At 33.8% G+C, this 19,096-nt stretch overlaps 1 protein-coding gene across 39 annotated transcripts in view; it reads right to left on the bottom strand.

Annotated features, from left to right (window-relative positions):
* The window catches only part of NAV3 (neuron navigator 3), a 1,103,979-nt gene that overhangs the window by 7,736 nt on the left and 1,077,147 nt on the right, over positions 1 to 19,096 (bottom strand). For all 39 annotated transcript variants that reach the window (XM_056798500.1, XM_056798493.1, XM_056798499.1 and 36 more), the window contains 7 exons: positions 14,934 to 15,029; positions 14,482 to 14,650; positions 12,264 to 12,499; positions 6,511 to 6,665; positions 3,559 to 3,630; positions 2,851 to 3,047; positions 1,015 to 1,133 (listed from right to left, as the gene is read on the bottom strand). In XM_056798500.1, the coding sequence (XP_056654478.1) occupies positions 1,015 to 1,133; positions 2,851 to 3,047; positions 3,559 to 3,630; positions 6,511 to 6,665; positions 12,264 to 12,499; positions 14,482 to 14,650; positions 14,934 to 15,029 (1,044 nt within the window). The remainder of the gene's footprint in view (positions 1 to 1,014; positions 1,134 to 2,850; positions 3,048 to 3,558; positions 3,631 to 6,510; positions 6,666 to 12,263; positions 12,500 to 14,481; positions 14,651 to 14,933; positions 15,030 to 19,096) is intronic.

Genomic DNA, 19,096 nt, shown 5'->3' with positions numbered 1-19,096 from the left:
GGGTGATATCTTGAATCGTATGTGAATTGGACTTAAAGGAGGCAGAGTTGCACAAAGGCATTAGCCTCACTCTCTCTTCCAGTCATTGAAGTTCAGTGACAAGATAAAAGGCAGGACAACTGCCAATCATCAGGGAGAAAGTGGACAACTATGCCATTTTTGATAGCTGACTGAGCTCTAAATACTATAAATATGTGTACCTTGATGGAAACTGAGAAAGTTGAAGAGAGATAAGCTGAGGGAGCTGCTAAGTGGCTCAGTAAATTGAGAGCCAAGGCTATAGAAGAGAGATCCTGGATTCAAATATGGTCTCACTCTTCTTCCTTAGAAAAAAGCTGAGCATTGATTTTAAGACAGAATGTAAAGATTTAAAAAGAACTCTGCGAATCAAGTGGAGAGTGCTATGGATATAAAAATGTGGTAGTATAGAGACCAGTTGGACAAATGGAGAAAATAGATATTACCAATTACAAAACTGACCTATATATAGATATAGGATATAGAAGTGATGCTAAGATGTTAACTAGTTGAACATCTGGAAGGGTCTCCAAATAGTTTTCTTTCATTACTCTCTATGCCCAATAAATACTTTGTTTCCCCATATTTATAATCTCATTTATAATCACAAAATTCTAAACCATAAAACCAATCTTTAAAAGTCTCACATATATGCTATATTATGAAATAGATCAAGTAAAAACAGGAAAATATAAAGGGTAAGAGAGACACATAGGGAAAAGCTTAGGATTGAATTAGAAAATCACATGAATGGAAAACAAAGACAGTGTACCACATCATTCAGAAAAAAATGAGGAATAAAATCTAAATTAATAATTCAGTAGTAATGGAAAAGGATAAGAAATATCTTATTAGAGATTCACTCAGGAGAACCAGACGGTTCACTTATCTTTGTTAATCAATATGATCCCCATTTATTTATTGGGTAAGGAAACACAGTAAATAAGATAAAAGAATTAATTCCTTTTCTAAGGGAATTACTGAGTTGTGACATACCTGAAGACCTTCTCTCACTGCCTCTAGAAGATATGGTATTAGGGAATAATTCCAGAGATCAGTAAACCACACCCTGGCTCCCTCTACATCCATGGGACAAGAGAGGAAAAGACGAGGACCTGTGACAAAACAAAAATACAGTTTAGTTCTTATGATTTATTTATTTATTTTTTAAACCCTTACCTTCCGTCTCAGAGTCAATACTGTGTATTGGCTCCAAGGCAGAAGAATGGTAAGGGCTAGGCAATGGGGGTCAAGTGACTTGCCCAGGGTCACACAGCTGGGAAGTGTCTGAGGCCAGATTTGAACCTAGGACCTCCAGTCTCTAGGCCTGGTTCTCAATCCACTGAGCTACCCAGCTGCTCCCTAGTTCTTATGATTTCTAAGATATATAATTAGAATATTCTTTTTAAAAATTCTCTAAGTCCTATTTTCTGTAATTTAACAAATTTCTGATTTGAGTGAAATTACACTATAGAAAAACTTGATTAAAGCATTTATAGAAAAGTATTATAATGAACTTAATTTAATTTCTTCCTCAAGTTCACTCATTCCTCATCTAAATCCTACAATAGGCTCTTTACTCTGTGATTACCTCAGTGTTTTCAAACAATGCACTGAAATGGACTTTTCACAATGAACATTTGAAATATATAATTGTCCATGAAATATTAACCACAAATTCAATTTAGACTAAAAAAAGTTTTTCTGATATACAATTTTCCCCATAAAAGCTTCTTTTTAAAAATATAGACATATTTGTTTATAGATTGTGCCCCTATATGATTCATTTAACATTATTAAGCCTAGTTTCTTTATTAAGTGGAGATAGTTCTTTCATCAATAATAATAAGACCTATCTTGAAGTCATGCCTCTGATACACAATATCTAGGTAACCTTGAGCAAATCACTGAACTTCTTTCAGCATCTATTTTACCCTCCACCTCAATGGTCTCTTTTAAGGATCAAATTAGATTATGAATGTGAATATATATGCATGTAATATATAACATATATGCACATATTATATATTGGCTATTCTATTTCTTTTTTTTAAATAAATATCTGTATGCATACTTTTCTTCCATTAGATTTTGAGCTCCTTAAGAACAAGGACTATCTTTTCTCTCTCTCTCCCCATCTTCTCTGCCTTCTCTGTTTCTGTCACTTCCTCTCCAAATTTCTAATGGTTAGCAGAATGCCTGGCACAGAATAAGTGCTTAATGTTCATTGATTGGCTAGATATGCAAACATTGAAGTACTATATAAATCTCAGTTAATAATAATAACTTCTATGTTCTCAGACACCTCTTTACATTTTTTAAGTTGCAGAAGAGTTGTAAGTCTTCATGGGTGGAAATAGCATCAATATTTAGAGTTTCTTGAACTAATCAATTCACTTGTCTACACCTAAAATGTAACAAAACCCAACAAAATTGCTAACCTTTCTAAAAGAGCTGTGAAGAAAGCCACTTTAAAAATGATGAAGTGCTCCCTAAATATATTAGTAATAATAACAGTAGTACTATCTAATAATATCAGGTGTCTGACATTTGGATATTTGAGACATTAAACTTACTTTTAAAAAATCTTATGGGAGCATTGGTAAATTTATATTTTCATGAACATCATCAAAGCCAGAATTTTTGTACAAAATGCTCCCTTATCACTGTTGTAGCTGAAAAGAGAGTGAGATTTCAGGAAAAATGTCAACTAGACTGTTTGGAATCTTCTACCATGATGAGTTTGGCTCAGTCTCTTGTTTATCCAATCTGCCCATCTTTACCAAGTACATTGAGTTCCTTGAGAAAGGCATATGCAGCTTTGGCACTCACCAATGGTCACATCGGAAGAACTGTGTGTTTCTAAAAAGCTATTCAGATGATGCCATGTTTTAGGAATCCAGTCTATAATTTTGATGAGGTCACTGTTGCGCATATTTCTCTCTATTTCAGTCTCGATCAATTTCCTTCGCAGATATCTGCCCAGAAAGCCTTTTACAGGTTCTGTGTGGTTAGCACAGAGTACCCACCTGCACAAAGGAATGCTTCACCTCAGAAATTATTGTATAAACTAATATTTACTAAAAAAAAACTCCCATTTCCCCCCTTCAAATGCAAAGTGCTGATTTCCCTGCTCAAGATAATATTAAAAATATCAGAAATTCAGCTAGCTGATCAGAGTTTGGTTTTCTGAGCTCAGAAAAAGTTTATATTCTTCAGAGGTGAGTACAGGATGCATGCCACCTCACCACTGAGAACACTTCTGCATGAAAAATCAATTCAATTAGAAATTAGAGCTGGAACTTATATTCTTCAAGGGTAAAGTGAAAGCACTATATTTTAGACTTCAGAATCAATAACAAGGGAGGATTTATAAGAAAACAAAAACTGCCACAAAAAAGGAGAAGAGTTGTACATAATGTCTGCTTGAAGAAACATATTTAGAAGAAGTGAGAATTACTTGGACAGCACAGTTCACCACTAGAAGGTCTGACCAAACAGAAAGGGTGGAAAGGTCAAAGACAAAAAAATTTTTTTTACCTGAAATTGTGATGCAATTCTAGATTTGGTGATGATGAAACTCCCTGATTCATTGTTCCAATTATATAGGGACTAAAAGTGGAAAAAGGAAAGGAAAGAAAAACATGAGTTTGATGGGAATGATATAAAAAGATGAACTAAACATTTTTCCTTGATCATTCTTTTAAAACATGTCAAGTTCCAAAGTTGCAAGTAGCACTAGCTTAGCAATCAGGAGACATAGATCCTGTGTGATATCTTGGATAAGTCATATAATTTTTTAGACTTGAATTTCCTTATCTTTGGACTTCAGCATTGGGTGAAATAATTCAGCCTGACCATCTGTATAACCTGTTAACTAAGAATATAAAATACAATAAAAGTCTTATTTAAAAATGAAAAAAAAAAAACACATTTTAGCACTCTGGCTATACAAAAAAGGGCTGTGGGAAAAAAAAAAAAGAAATAGGTAGTGGGCCAGATTTGTCCCAGGAGCCATGCATAGATTGTCATCCCCTGGACTAGATAATTTCTAAGAATCTTGTCATTTTAAAATATTATGACTTTAATGAACAATTTTTTCCACTAGCAATTTTTGTTTGTTCTTCCCCCATAATCCCCATTAGAAAGTACTAAAATAAAGTTTGGAGAATATTCCCTGCTCAGTCTTCATTTCATCTTGCCCTATCTAGAATAGTTTAATTTCTGAAAAGTGGCAATTCTGTTGGGCAATGCATCAAATGACATTATCAAAGGATGTTCCCATTGCTTTTATTTCAAACAGGCATGCCACAATGAACCTTAAGTGGTTTTCATAAGCTTTGATTTTTCTCTCATTTTAGTTTCATACTCAATCATTCTGTCTGGTTTAGGTGGGTTGATCCATTCAGATGCATTTTTCTTTTTCCTCTGTGGTCAGACTGACCTGTATCATTGTAACATCTAGTATAGACCTCTTCATTATTACTTTCAGATCATTCCTCTGGTACTGCCAAATGACTGCTGCAACTAACATTAAGAAATCTCAGATATGAAAAACCCCACAAAATGCCATGTATCTGATTAAGAATTCCCTCCAAGACATGACCAATAAATGGTGACCTGGCTTTCTCTTGAAGACCTCCAAAGAGTAGAAACCTATTAATTCTTTAGGCAATCCTTTCCTCTACTGGCTAGCCTAATTATTAGTGAATTACTTTTAATTTGCCTCTATCTTTTAGTTATTATTCCTATTTCTGCCTAGGGGCCAAATAGAATGAAACTAACTCCTCTTCAAATGACAGAAGACTACATTCACTTTTCCCACCTTAAGTGGTCTTTTATTCAGGGTAAACATAACCACTCAAGTTATAAACTGGAGAGAAGATTCCAACATAATTGCTAGATGGAGTCTCTTCATTTAGGAGATCTTTTACATGGATGAAATAATAGCATTATATTTAGTCCTAAATAGAACTGAATTGAATTTTTCAATAAATATTCAGAATGCATGAACTCAACCATTTGATTGCCTTCCTTTGGATTTCTTCTAATTATCAATATTCATCCTAAAATATATTACACAGAACTGATGTGTTAGATATATTGTGACCAGGGCAGAGAACATCAAGACTGTCACATCTTTAGTCCTAGACATTATGGTTCTCATTTTTTTTTAAATTATATTTTATTTGATCATTTCCAAGCATTATTCATTAAAGACATAGATCATTTTCTTTTCCTCCCTCCCACCCCCCCCACCCCCCATAGCCGACACGTAAATCCACTGGGCATTACATGTTTTCTTGATTTGAACCCATTGCTATGTTGATAATATTTGCATTAGAGTGTTCATTTAGAGTCTCTCCTCTGTCATGTCTCCTCAACCGCTGTATTCAGGCAGTTGCTTTTCCTCGGTGTTTCCACTCCCATAGTTTATCCTCTGCTGATGAATAGTGTTTTTTTCTCCTAGATCCCTATAAATTGTTCAGGGACATTACACTGCCACTAATGGAGAAGTCCATTACATTCGATTGTACCACAGTGTATTAGTCTCTGTGTACAATGTTCTCCTGGTTCTACTCCTCTCTCTCTGCATCACTTCCTGGAGGTTGTTCCAGTCTCCATAGAATTCCTCCACTTTATTATTCCTTTTAGCACAATAGTATTCCATCACCAACATATACCACAATTTGTTCAGCCATTCCCCAATTGATGGGCATCCCCTCATTTTCCAGTTTTTGGCCACCACAAAGAGCGCAGCTATGAATATTTTTGTACAAGTCTTTTTGTCCATTATCTCTTTGGGGTACAGACCCAGCAGTGCTATGGCTGGATCAAAGGGTAGATCAAAGGATCTTTTGTCGCCCTTTGGGCATAGTTCCAAATTGCCCTCCAGAATGGTTGGATCAGTTCACAAAGCCACCAGCAATGTATTAATGTCCCTACTTTGCCACATTCCCTCCAGCATTCATTACTTTCCTTTGCTGTTATGTTAGCCAATCTGCTAGGTGTGAGGTGATACCTCAGAGTTGTTTTGATTTGCATCTCTCTGATTATAAGAGATTTAGAACACTTCTTCATGTGCTTATTAATAGTTTTGATTTCTTTATCTGATAACTGCCTATCCATGTCCCTTGCCCATTTATCAATTGGAGAATGGCTTGATTTTTTGTACAATTGATTTAGTTCTTTATAAATATGAGTAATTAAACCTTTGTCGGAGGTTTCTATGAAGATTTTTTCCCAATTTGTTGTTCCCCGACATTATGGTTCTCTTAATGCAGCCTAACATTAAAATAAAGTAACTCTCTGGAATCAAGTTGGGCAATAGAAAGCATTCATTTATGTATTCTGAAGTCATAATGTAATGTTACTATTGTTTTATGAAACTAATGATACCATGAGATCAAAAGGTTATGAACCACATGGTCTATGGTCCAAACTTTGAATCCCTCTTTATCCTACTGTGTCATAAAAAAAAAAATCACATACCATTTGTTATACTTGCAGTTGAGGAAACCATTGAAGATGTCACTTAAGGAGCCAATATGATGGAGATTATCAAGAATAATTACCACAGGTAGGTCTGCACCATTATTATCAGCACTGCATTGTTCAGCCAGGTTGGCTAGGTACTGTTGCAATTCCTTTGAAAAAAAATCAAATATAATAATTGAAAAAAACAAGAATGCACATGTAGTTATACCAATGACATGTTCCCTGGGAACAACCCCTTTTTGAATGAATAGAGGGAACTGCAGAAATTGATATGAAGAAGAGGAGGGGGTAAAAAATGAATGGGAGAAACAGAGAATAGGAAAATGTCACTAGTGTGTATTTTCAGCATTCTACATGAGTGGCAGCTACAAAAGTGGGAGTGAAAAGCATATTTCTGTCACTTCTCCCTAAAAGGAAAAGCTAAAAAGGATCTTGGATCTATGCCTTTGTGATACAACATGCATAATGAGTATTGTTATTGGAATATACTATCTAAGTAGAAACAGATAGTATTGAAATTTTTTATAAACAAGTGTTTTGGTTAATATTCTTTAAAAACAGTGATTCCAAAATGCTATTCCCCAAGTGAGTTCTCAAGTTATTCTTGTAAGAGTTTTCACTCAAAGTAATTTCACATATAGGATGCATATAAAACTTTAGCCCTTGAAACAGGGATAACAATGTGTTAAGTATCTTTCCCTTCACTTTCCCTCTGTTTTATTAAAGTAGGGTTCAATGGAAATTCTGCAACTTTGAAGAGAAAGCAAAATGCTTAAAAGATGAGGACATTTACAATTAGAATTTCTCATCACTTAGGATGGTTGATATTTTGTAAAGGTATGATCCCTGAATAGCTTATACTCTAAATATGATAAACACTTTTGCTGATTGACTGCTCTCACAGAAGTGTAGACCAGGGAACTTAATTAGGTTACTGATAGTCACCCTAATCAGTAAAGGCATTTACATATAATTTTCATATTTACAATGATATTTTTAATTTGCAAATTATGCTTAAGATGGGGGGAGATGGGAGTACTTTGATCCTAATTTTCTTTTTTTTTAATTATTTTAAATTTTTTCATGATTCCAAGAGTTATGTGTTCACCTTCTCCTCATACCTCCCCAATCCAGGAGTTGACAGTCAATTACATTGGGATATATATATACATATATATATATATATATAATTCAAACCTACTTAAATAGTATTTATCTTTGTAAAAGAGTAATCCTTTAAAACCAAAACCCCAAATCACATATTCATATGAACAAGTGATAATTCACATGTTTTCTTCTGGATTTCTACTCCCACAGTTCTTTCCCTTGATGTGGATAGCATAAGTCCCACAGAATTGTCCTAGACTATGATCCTAATTTTCAGCAGCCAAGTGTACATATCGCCTCTCTACCAAGGAAAAGTCAGTGAATAAACTAGCAGTAACTAGAACATTCATTTTATAAGCAATGCTTGTAGGGAATTTGAGGTTTTTTAATTCAGATTTTAAGATAGCTAATAATCTAACCAATGGAATTTATGCTATGTTGAACCAATAGCATATTAATGGTTTTAAAAGAAAGATTATTATTCCAAACTCTAAATTAGAAAGGTTTTGGTTAACACACACACAAATGTACACACAGAACTTCCTCACTGTGTCTTACATATCTCACATATCTATGAAAATGAGGTCATAAATTAGAAAGCTTAATTTGATTTAAAAGTGAAAATGAAGCTTATACTTTAAACCAAAATGATAAATAGGTGAACAACTTCCAGTCCTTGTTGGGAGATATTTGAATATTGACATGCTAAAGAACTTGACTCTTGAACATTGGAAGGGGTAGTATTGCTGATCAAAGCAAAAAAAAAAAAAGAATGGAAGAAAATAGATGTAGACTTCATTTGGTAGGTCAAAACAATCTGGCCAGCCACATATTTTGAGTAGTAGACCTGGATTTAGGAAGATTTGGGTTCTTATTCTATTTCTGATCCTTGACTGTGTAACTTTGGGGAGGTCACTTAAATCTCTTCTATCTCAAGCAACTTTAGTTACGACTTAGCACCACAGCCTTTATTGATGGCTACTTAAGATGAGGTTTCCCAATCAAGAGTTTTCCAAGATGAAGATCCCATAGTTATTTTGTGCATATATAGCAGAACTATAGCTATCAATTCCTATTAATTAGTTTATTTTTAACATTAAGGAAAACTGAGTCATCCATTTAAAAATCCAAACTATTAACTTCTCCTTTCCACATTCTCATTTTCCAGGTGGCTCTAGTTTAGCATTTGTTCCTCCATGAATACAACAATTTCTTCTTAGCCTACTATATCAAATAACAGAAATTCTACTTTTTATATGCATTCTTTCAATCAAAATATTTCAGCTGGTGGCTTGATGGTAGGCTTAAAGGGAAGAAAGATGGAATGTGAAATCCAGAGGCACTAAAGGCTTAAAAGGATTTTTTTCTCCTTTTCATTTTATTTCCTTTTTGTTTGAATCTTTTTGAGTAAGTGAAATGCTTTTTAGCTTTGTCTCCTGTGTGTTATCTACAGCATACCAAAAAACATACCAGGAATTAAACAGAATATGTGGGTTTTCTGAGAGCAGAGAATTGTATTTCATAAATCACTTTGGATTAGTGATTCCCCTACATTTCACACCTATCCTTAGCAAAAAAACAATTCCCAGGAATAAAGATTGGTCCTTTCACCAGTTGGGATTTGCCCATGTTGGCAATGAAGCTCACACATATCATATGGCTATGTTATGAAGAGAAAGCAACAAATTCTGGCAAGCTCTATTTTCAGGTCTTCTTTTGTATTGGTCTTTCAACCAGCTTAACACTGGTTTCTCCATATTATATAGCTTTGTAGTGTCTAATTCACTACTATATAAACATTGAATTATTTTCCATCTTGAGGTGATAGAAACATCTTTAGTCAAGTAGCAGCATAGATCTTTCTCCAGTGAAGATAGAGAAAATGGAATCTTTGGAAATATTGTATTGAAAAAATATGTTAATGTGAAAGAAGGAAAATAATATTTGGGTGATTATAACTATGGGAATCCTTGATGAGTGAATTTTTTTAAGTTAATAGGGGAAAAGACTATTTTCTTAGGGAATTTAACTTTAGCAATTGCATTTCAATCTGTAAACCTCTCTATCAGTCTTCAATATAACTCAGTTTTTTTTTCCTTAAAATTAACTTTCATTTCAAGAGTGTCATGAGAAAAATCTTAGAAGAAACTTAATTTTATACAATTTCAAATATTAGAACTGGAAGGGATAATGGAAATTATCATATCTAATACATTGAATAACTGAAAAAAACCCTGAGCTTTAGGGAGATCCAGAGACCTGCCCAAGGTCACACAAGTAGCTAAAAAGAATATAATTTGAAGGGATTGTGCATTTATAGAGTGCCTGATATGTCAGACACTATGTTATACAATTTTTACAGTATTATCTCACTTAATCTTTACAATAACCCTGGGACAAAACTGTGATGTTCTCCCCTTTTTACAATTGAAGAAACAGAGACAAATAGAGATGAATGCCTTGGCCAGTGTCACACATTCATTAAGTATCTAAGACTAGATTTGTACTTGGATCTTTCTGACTCTAGGTCCTGTTCTCTATCAATGAGAAACACTTCTCTTTAATCAAAAAGCACATAATCTGGTCAGTACTATCACTAATCTATTCTAGTCTGTCAAGTCTAAAACAATATATTTTTTCCTCCTCTCAAAGAGAAAATAAATAGTTAAAAATGTTTAGCATCAGTGCTAGGTCAAAACTGAAGAAAGTATAAAACATAGTCATAGTAAACATAGTCTTTTCTACTTCTGAAGAAGGAAGGAAGGAAGGAAGGAAGGAAGGAAGGAAGGAAGGAAGGAAGGAAGGAAGGAAGGAAGGAAGGAAGGAAGGAAGGAAGGAAGGAAGGAAGGAAGGAAGGAAAAAAAGAAAGAAGGAACGAAGGAAAGAAGAAAGGAAGGAAGGAAGGAAGAAAGGAAGGAAGTGAGGATGGGAGGGATGGGGGAAAGATTGGAAGAAGGGAGGGAAGAGTCAATAGATGCTTTTATTTGAAGATATGTAGATTAGGAAGAGGTAAAGGACTTATAGGGGGAATTAAACAAATATAGAAAAGTAATAAGAAATAGCCAAAATTCAGCATAGAATATGGAGTCAAATATCCTGGCTTTATATATTTGTCAATAAAACTGCAGCTGATTCCACCAAAGTTAGAATACTGCCAACTGTGAAGAAAATACGTAAAATCTGTGCGACAGATGTGTTTAGCTGTGAGAGACCCCAATGTTCTTTGTACATTGCTAAATGAAAATTGGCAAGTGATCTTTCCATCTGAATTGTTAAAGTGCAATATTACAAAGACCAATAACAGAGTTCAAATGCATTTCTTCTAAGGACTCACTTTGTAGTTTCTTCTGAAGTTTCTAATCATCATTCTCTTTGATGAATACTTAGGAGTCTACTCTGGCCAAAGATACGTACTGTCAGACATATTCTTTGGGAAAATTATTTTCCCCTCACACCTCCTCCCACCTCTCAAAAAAAGAGATTTGAATTGACAAGTCAGTGAGCTAAGGAATTATGTATAGATTTTTAGATAATCTCTTCCAGATTAATTAGTCTTTCTAATTCTAATTCTAGTTCTAATACTTAAAGGGATCCGATGAAATTCACATTCACTCCCTGAGACCAGGGGAAAATAATTCAGAAATTGGGATGAGTTTATATAGTCTAGTTCCTTTAATATACTAACCTACCAATGTGCTAACACCTATCAACAAATATGGTCAATGGTTGACCTAAATGACTTCATTTAGGCTGACATAAAATTGAATTTACTTAATATATTTTCTTCTTAGGATGTTTTGCATCAAACCAAATACAGAGAACGGAAACAAGTCTGATTTGACATATTCTATTTCTAGCCTGTTTCTCCTAAATCCATTTGACATGGGTAGTATTGAAATCCTTTCACATAATGGTGCTGGAGGATTTGGTTCTAGTTTCCCTCCCCTACCCCCCACCAAGAAAAAAATCAATGGCCTTAAGGATTTGAAGAAATGGAATGAATTTTAGACATTCTCCTGGGTTGCCAGTAGAACTGTGGATGCCCAGGTATCAGTCAAGATTTCCTAGGGCTAATTTTAGTGAAAGTACATCTCTAAGGAACCCTTAGGCTAGGTTGGTATAGAATTTAATTCAAGAAATCCAAGTGAACATGAGCCAGTTTTGGACATTGATTGAGTCAAATACTACTATTCAAGGCTTAGCTGACTGTCGGTATCCATCTCTGTTGTGTTTATATATGTACATTAAATTCTAAAAGTTTAATTTCACTAATAATGAAAATATTTTATTTATATTTATCTAATAATTTCTTATTTTTCTTCATTAGAATTGTAGTTTAGTATGTCCCCTATGCATACAAACATATGCATAAATTTATTATTTAATATGTTTATTATTAATGCATTTGCATACACACATTTATTATTTAAGAATTCAGAGATCAGTATTGTAGAAGGAAATACCAAAGTTGAACTTTGCTTAGGATCGTCTATCGAAGTCTGGAAAAATGTTTCTGAATAACTCCATAATATGTGTCCCAATATTATAGTCATAAAATCTTTAGTCATGATCCAGAGCATTTAAGGAAGGATGAATTTTTATGTAAGAGATTAAAATATTTTGACTTTCTAGTCACTTACCTTACTTGATTTGTGGTCCACATTAAACACAGCAATAGCATCTTCAGTTTTTTTCCTGCCAGATTTGGTTATTATATATTCAGCAAGTTTGTTAGCTAAATATGTCTTTCCAGTGCCACTTGGTCCTGATAGGATAATTCTGTGATGCTCCATCAGCAAGTTAAAGTACCTTTGGGTAATTGGTTTTGGGATTAATGTATCAAAAACAAAGCTATCCAAACTGTTTTCTTCTACCCCTGAAGGAAGAAACAAAAGAAAATAGAATGTTTCATTCTTTTATGGTTCAGTATAAACTCAAGGTCAATACAAGATTTCTACCATATTAACACTTTGCCAATGGCAAGAATGAGATTTCTAATAGCCATTGAAAAATACTTGATATTTTTGCCACGGAAATATTCCTTGTCATTTTCAGGCAATGACCATAAGGCATGGGGAACAAACAAATGAAAAAAAAAAGCAGCAATATCTACTTATATACTTAACAGTAGATTCCTTTCAAAACCCACTTTGCTCTTCTTTCAATGCTCCCTCTGTGACTCTAATTTTACAATCAATCAAATTCTAGATCTTACAAGGTTGTATATAAATAAATAACTTCCATCATTCTTATTGCTTCCTAGCCAACAAAATTTAGGACCAAAAATGATTTCAGAGATGCCCTAGTCAAACCCCATTATCTTACTGATGAGGAAAATAAGGATCAAGAGATATTATTGGAGGAGCTTAAGATCATGCAGTTATTCAAAAGCAGAGCTAGAATTGGAAAAGGTATACTCTGGCTCTGAATCCACTATTCTTCCCAAGGGCAATATTGTCTTTTCTGTCTTATCTCAATTTCTTCTTGTCCTTTCCTCAAATCCAAGTACCCATCCAACTTTCCTAAGAATGAGATGTTTCAACCCAATTTTTGTTATTGCCGTTCAGTTGTTTCAGTCTTTTCTGGGTTATCTTCACAAAGATAACCCCAAATGGGGTCATGAAAAGTTAGAAAGAGTTTTTCAACTCATTCTACAGATAAGAAAACTAAAGCAAAAAAAAAAAGGTTTAAGTGATTTTTCCAGAGTAACACAACTACTATGTGTCAGAGGCCAGATTTGAAATCAGAAGATGAGTCTTCCTGACTCCAAGCCCATTCTATACACTGTACCTGCTCGCTGCTGTTTCTACCCATTGAATATTTGGGAAACTCAAACAGTGGATCTGCTCTGACCTAAAGAATATTATGATTGATTCTTTAGTAATCAATGGGTTCAGTAATAGTTTCATCTATATATTAAAATTATTGTTATTTTTTACTTTTTCTCCTTTATTATATTTAAGGATATGTCTAATTAATAAGTAATAAATATCTCTTAATTATAATATTCTCTAAAGTGTTTAGGAAGCATATTGTACTTTGATAAACACACTATTTACACTTAACCAGTCAGTGAGATGACACAGTGTTACAGAATACTGAGCCTGGAGTCAGAGAGGCATGAGTTCAAATTCAACTTCAAACAATAAATAGCTGTGTGCAGCTTGGTATCCTTTTCTGAAGAAATAAGGATAATATAGTGCCTACCCTCCCAGGGTGATTGCTTCTGAAGGAATGTATAAATATTTATAAAATACACAATGTTTAATAGTTTCTAGCACATAGTAGGTGCTTTATAAATATGTCATGATTATTACACTGATCAAAGATCCTGACATTTCGTTCTTAATTGCTACCATAAGGTACTTCATTGCACATTATAAATTTAAAAATGAAAAACGTGCAGGTCCTGTTGTCTATGAAAAAAAAAGGGTTATGATAGAAGGTACACAAAGCTTTAGAAACCAAAATAAATTGCAGATACTAGAGGAATAAAAAGAACAATTTTAAAATTTGGATTGTAATCTATGTATTCTTCTGTTTTCTCATCTGTAAGAGGAATTTAAACAATGGCCTTTGAGACCTATTCCAGCAATATGATCCAATAACCCAGTTTCTTTAAATTCCAGTTCTTTAATTGAACATTTGAGGAATCTAATCATTTCACTTTCAGCTTCATCTATCTATCCCTAATAACTTTCTTGTGATGGGATTTTAATATGTTTAAATGTTAAAAAAATTATTATGACTAATAGTTTTTAAAGGGTTTTAGAAGTAATGTAAAAATGAAGGTGAATTAGGGTAATATTGGCCATTTTTGGTACAAACACAATTGTCTCTCCTTTTTTTTTCTTTTACCTTTAAGGTTCACAGTGATGATGTTATTATCGCCAACAAGATATCCACAAGGCAGCAATTCAGGCACTTCTAGACTATGGGATCTAATTAAATCCCCTATACAGTAGCTAGCGACACAGTCAGAGCTCAAACCAAGACTAGTGGATGTATCAATTCGGAACACATACTCCTAAAAATGGCACACACAAAAACACAATCAAAACAGGGGTTTAGTTCATGTAAGATGAAAAATAGAACACAAGGTGGTCTGGAACAATCATTCAAGAATTGGAAGAACAGGTGACATGAGAGTAATTAAAGTCAAATAGCACAAGCCAAAAGAGGTCTTTATAAATAGTTTAAACTGGGGAGAAAAGAAGTAAATCAGCTCAGCTTAGAATAGTAAAGGGGAAGAGATTCTTAAAATGGGTACAGATTTTCAAACCAGTACTTTGCTATTGTACAGATCCTACCTTGAAGAGACGTCTAATTACACCATCTAAAACATCCCACTTGGTTTTTCCACTGACACCAATGGATCCTATTAAGTATGCCTGAGGCTTCTGTTCCTAAAAAATAAATAAATTAACCATGATCAAATTCAGCTGCTAATCCTGTTTGATTCCTGTGTTGTTCCTTTTTAAACCAGATGTATATTAATTAAGCAGCAATTATTATTATTATCTTTTTTATTATTTAAATTTTGTTTTCCTTACTAATTGGAAATGTAGTGGTTTCACAGTGGCTTCATCCCAATATGAATAGGCATGGAAGAGGGTTGGGTTTTTTGCTTGTTTGTTTGCTTGACAAAACCTTTACCTTAACTGGTAGATAATTTGGGTTCAGTGACTTGCTAGGTCACACAGCTAGGAAGTGCCCACGGCCATATGTGAACCCAGGATATCCTGTCTCAAGGCAAGGCTTTCTATCCACTGAGTCACCTAGCTGCCCCAATGCATAGAAGTTTTAACTTGCTCCATTTTTCCAGGCTAGACAAGTTTACCCCTCTTTTGAAAGTCTAGTGGCTCCTTGCTTTTGAAAGCCCACCATACTAGTGATGGACAGCACAGAAAACCAATCACTCATCTATGCTGCAGCTCAGAACTCCCATACTCAAGGAATCCATCAGCCTCCTGAGAGACAGGGAGTACAATCATGTGTCACCATCCAGTGAGATTACAGAACATTAAGACTTACATACATAGTCATGTATGTTCTCTTATAAGTGTCATTCTCATGGTACAAATGGAAAGGGGATTGTTTTAAGAGATTAGAAGAAAGACAAAGTTGTTTTGTAGTGGTGTTATGAACTATTAAAAGGAAAACAAAGAAAATGTGGGTATAGGTCTTCTTCAGAAACATCTTCTGAAATTATATTTAAAAGCAATTTCTGAAAAAAATCATATAAATCTACACACATTTCTCAAGTGCCTACTATATTCCAGGCATTATATCTGAGGCTGAGGATATAAAAACAAAAGCAATAACAGTCCTTGTCCTCAAGGAGAAATTTATTTATATGAACCAAAAAACAAAATAAACTATCCAAGGTCCCTAAAATTACAATACAAATATGTATGTCTTCATTTATTTATTTTGTAAATTAAGATATACACATATATGGTACTTTTATATACATTAAAATAATTCTAACATGGAAAATTCAGAATATAGGAAAATTTTGCCTCATAACTGAATAGTGTTGGTCATGCCATGGACAAGTGTTTTATTCTACTTTTAATTCACAAAAGAAAAAAACATAGAAGGACCAAGATTTCAACCATTTGATGATTGTCATTTCAAGAAGAGATTAGACTTATTTGCTTTCATTGATCATAAAAGTTATAATGAATAAAAGTTGCAGAAAAGGAGATATCAAATGGCTACTAAAAATAGCTAGAAATGGCAATATCCAAAAAAAGATTTGAAATGGTGATGAAAAAAAACACTTATTTTTATAATTAGATCTCTCCACAAATGGATTGGGTGGCCTCAGAAAGAACCCAATTTGCTCCCACCAAAGTTCTTTAAGGGTAGGTTGGATGTCCAGCTTAAGACAATGTTATAGAGGGATTTTTTTCTTTCTTTTTACATGATAGATTACTAGTACCTTCTCACTTGTCGATATTGGAATTTTGCCATCTGATTACTGAACACACCTCTCAGATGCCAGTAGGAATTCTTACTAAAAGAACAGGGAAAGCTCTTATTTTTCCATGGCTTTGGGAGGAAATTCATTAATTTAAACTTTTAGGGTCATGCCTTTTTAAGTTCTCTTGAAGTGGCTTTCTTTTAAAACTATTGATCCTTATAAAACACTCTATAAACAACCCATTTTTTTAAACCAGAAGATGGTTTCAGCCCCATAGAGGGTATTATAGACTTTTGTGTAAATACTCAATTAGTAAAAGTCATCATGCTTTTACAGCTCATGCAGTAAGTTTATGGTCTTAGAATCTTTGGAGCATTTAGTCTGGCTATAAATTTAGATGTGCCATGTTGCTTCTAAAAGTTAAAATTTTCAATTACTTTAAAGCAACTTTAAAGTACTAATTATTTTTGAAGTTAAAAAGCATAAAACTCTTCAGATTATTGCTGATTTAGGGTGCTTAATTAGCATTACCCTAAATGCCCCTGTTAAAAGGATTTACCAATGATTATTTTAGAGTTGTTTAAAGGGAATTTAAGAGAGGAGGATCAGAATTTAGATATTCAAGAGTTCATAGAAAGGAATGGTAGGAACTGGAAAGGGTCATTGATTTAAATTTGGAGGAGCCAAGTTCATATCCTACCTCTGCTACTTACTATATATTTGGATAAATAAAAAGGGAAAAATTCCTTTATTTCTTTGTTCCTTATCTATAAAATGAAGCAGCTCAAAATGGATGTTTTATTTTTCCAGCTCTAAATCTGTATCTCTATGCTGCCATTGCCCAAGATTCTACAAAAGATATTGACCTCAGATCATGGGAGACTATCATGAACAAAATCTGTTGGGAGCAGGGAGCAGGTGTGCAACAAGAATATGCAACAAGAATAATATAGCAGTGTATATATATATATATATATGTGTGTGTGTGTGTGTGTGTGTGTGTGTGTGTGTGTGTGTGTGTGTGAAACTGGGGTGCACACCAATTAGGGAATGGATGAACAAATTGTGGGATAAGAATGGTTATCACTGTTGATGGTGTCAAGTATAGTGGAAAGCTATTGTACTATAAGGAAGGATGAAAAGTTCAGAAGAACCTAGGAAGACTTGGATAAATTGATGCATTGTGAAGTGAGCAGAGCCAGAAGAATAATTTAGGTTATAGCAACATTGGGAAAGGGAACAATTTTGAAAAACTTTTGATTTCTAATCATATTATTCACAACCATGATTCCAGAGAGGCTTGATGAAAAATTACAATTCACTTCCTCATAAAAAAGTGATGGACTCAATATATGAGACCTGACCAATGTAAGAATTTATCGCCTTTGATTATACTTATTTGTTAAGAGGGTTTTGTATTATTAGTGTTTTTTTCCCAACAGGGTTGTATTTATAGGAGGTAGTGTTTATAGGGCAAATAAAAGTTTGTTAATTAAAAAAATAATTAAATTACATATATAGTGGAAAGCAGCTAAGGCAGATAGATTTTAGAAACTGAAGTTAGAATAAAAGTCATTAAAAAGCTAAAAATGGCATAAGGCTAGATTGAGCTTCAAGCTGACATAAACACAACAAAAAAAAGGGCTATTTAATCTATATTGAGGATGAGGTAAGGAACCAGGAAAATATGGGAACACTGCTTGTGTTAATGTTCTCATAGAGATGCCAGCGAGAAAGAAGAAAGAATTCAACTTCTTTGTTGCCTTTGCATTTTTCCATCAAGAATGACATTCATATTGGGACAAAGCAACCAAAAAAATGTTTATAAATGACAGAAATCAAAGAAACAAAAGCACTCATTACAGGAACATCTTGTAACCTCTCAAACATTATCCATCACAAATGTTCTGTGTTTGCTGAAATAATACAACTTAATTTGAGAAACATTTGCTAAATTATATCCATGTGAAAGGTAAAAAGATTGTTATTTTTAAAGATCTTACAATGTAACAAAGGAGATAAGATATTTACTAAAAGTAGAATATAAAAGAAAAAGTTATGAATGTATAGGGTAGATATGACAATGTTATGTGAGAAATTGAGTAGACCACTTTTTACTTGGAGAAGGGTAAGGGGAGAGTTACAAATTCATGAAAAAATGTTCAGAGAAGTTTAATTTGTGGGAGGACACCAAAAAATGGGACTTTCAGCATGGGTTTAGCAGCTACTATTTGCCAAGTCACTTAAATAGTTATTATTCTATAGAGGAAAACATTTATTTATAAAGGTATGAAATAAATAAATATACATATATACATATACAAATACATACACACAATACACACACACACACACACACATATCCAACAACTTATAGGGAAGGGGACTTCCTCTTCTGGGAGTCAAGATGGTTTAGTCAAGAATGCTCCAAGCTTGTCAAACCCACCTCCATACAGCCATTAAAAAAGGTCACAAAATGAGTCCTAAAGCAGCAGAATCAAGAGAAGACAGAGTGAAACAGTGGCCTAGATCAGTGCAGAATCC

This window comes from Monodelphis domestica, chromosome 5, assembly GCF_027887165.1.
Source record: "Monodelphis domestica isolate mMonDom1 chromosome 5, mMonDom1.pri, whole genome shotgun sequence".
In the NCBI taxonomy this organism is placed as follows: domain Eukaryota; kingdom Metazoa; phylum Chordata; class Mammalia; order Didelphimorphia; family Didelphidae; genus Monodelphis; species Monodelphis domestica.
Note: the sequence above shows the minus strand (reverse complement) of the source record. Positions and strands in the feature narration are given on the sequence as shown.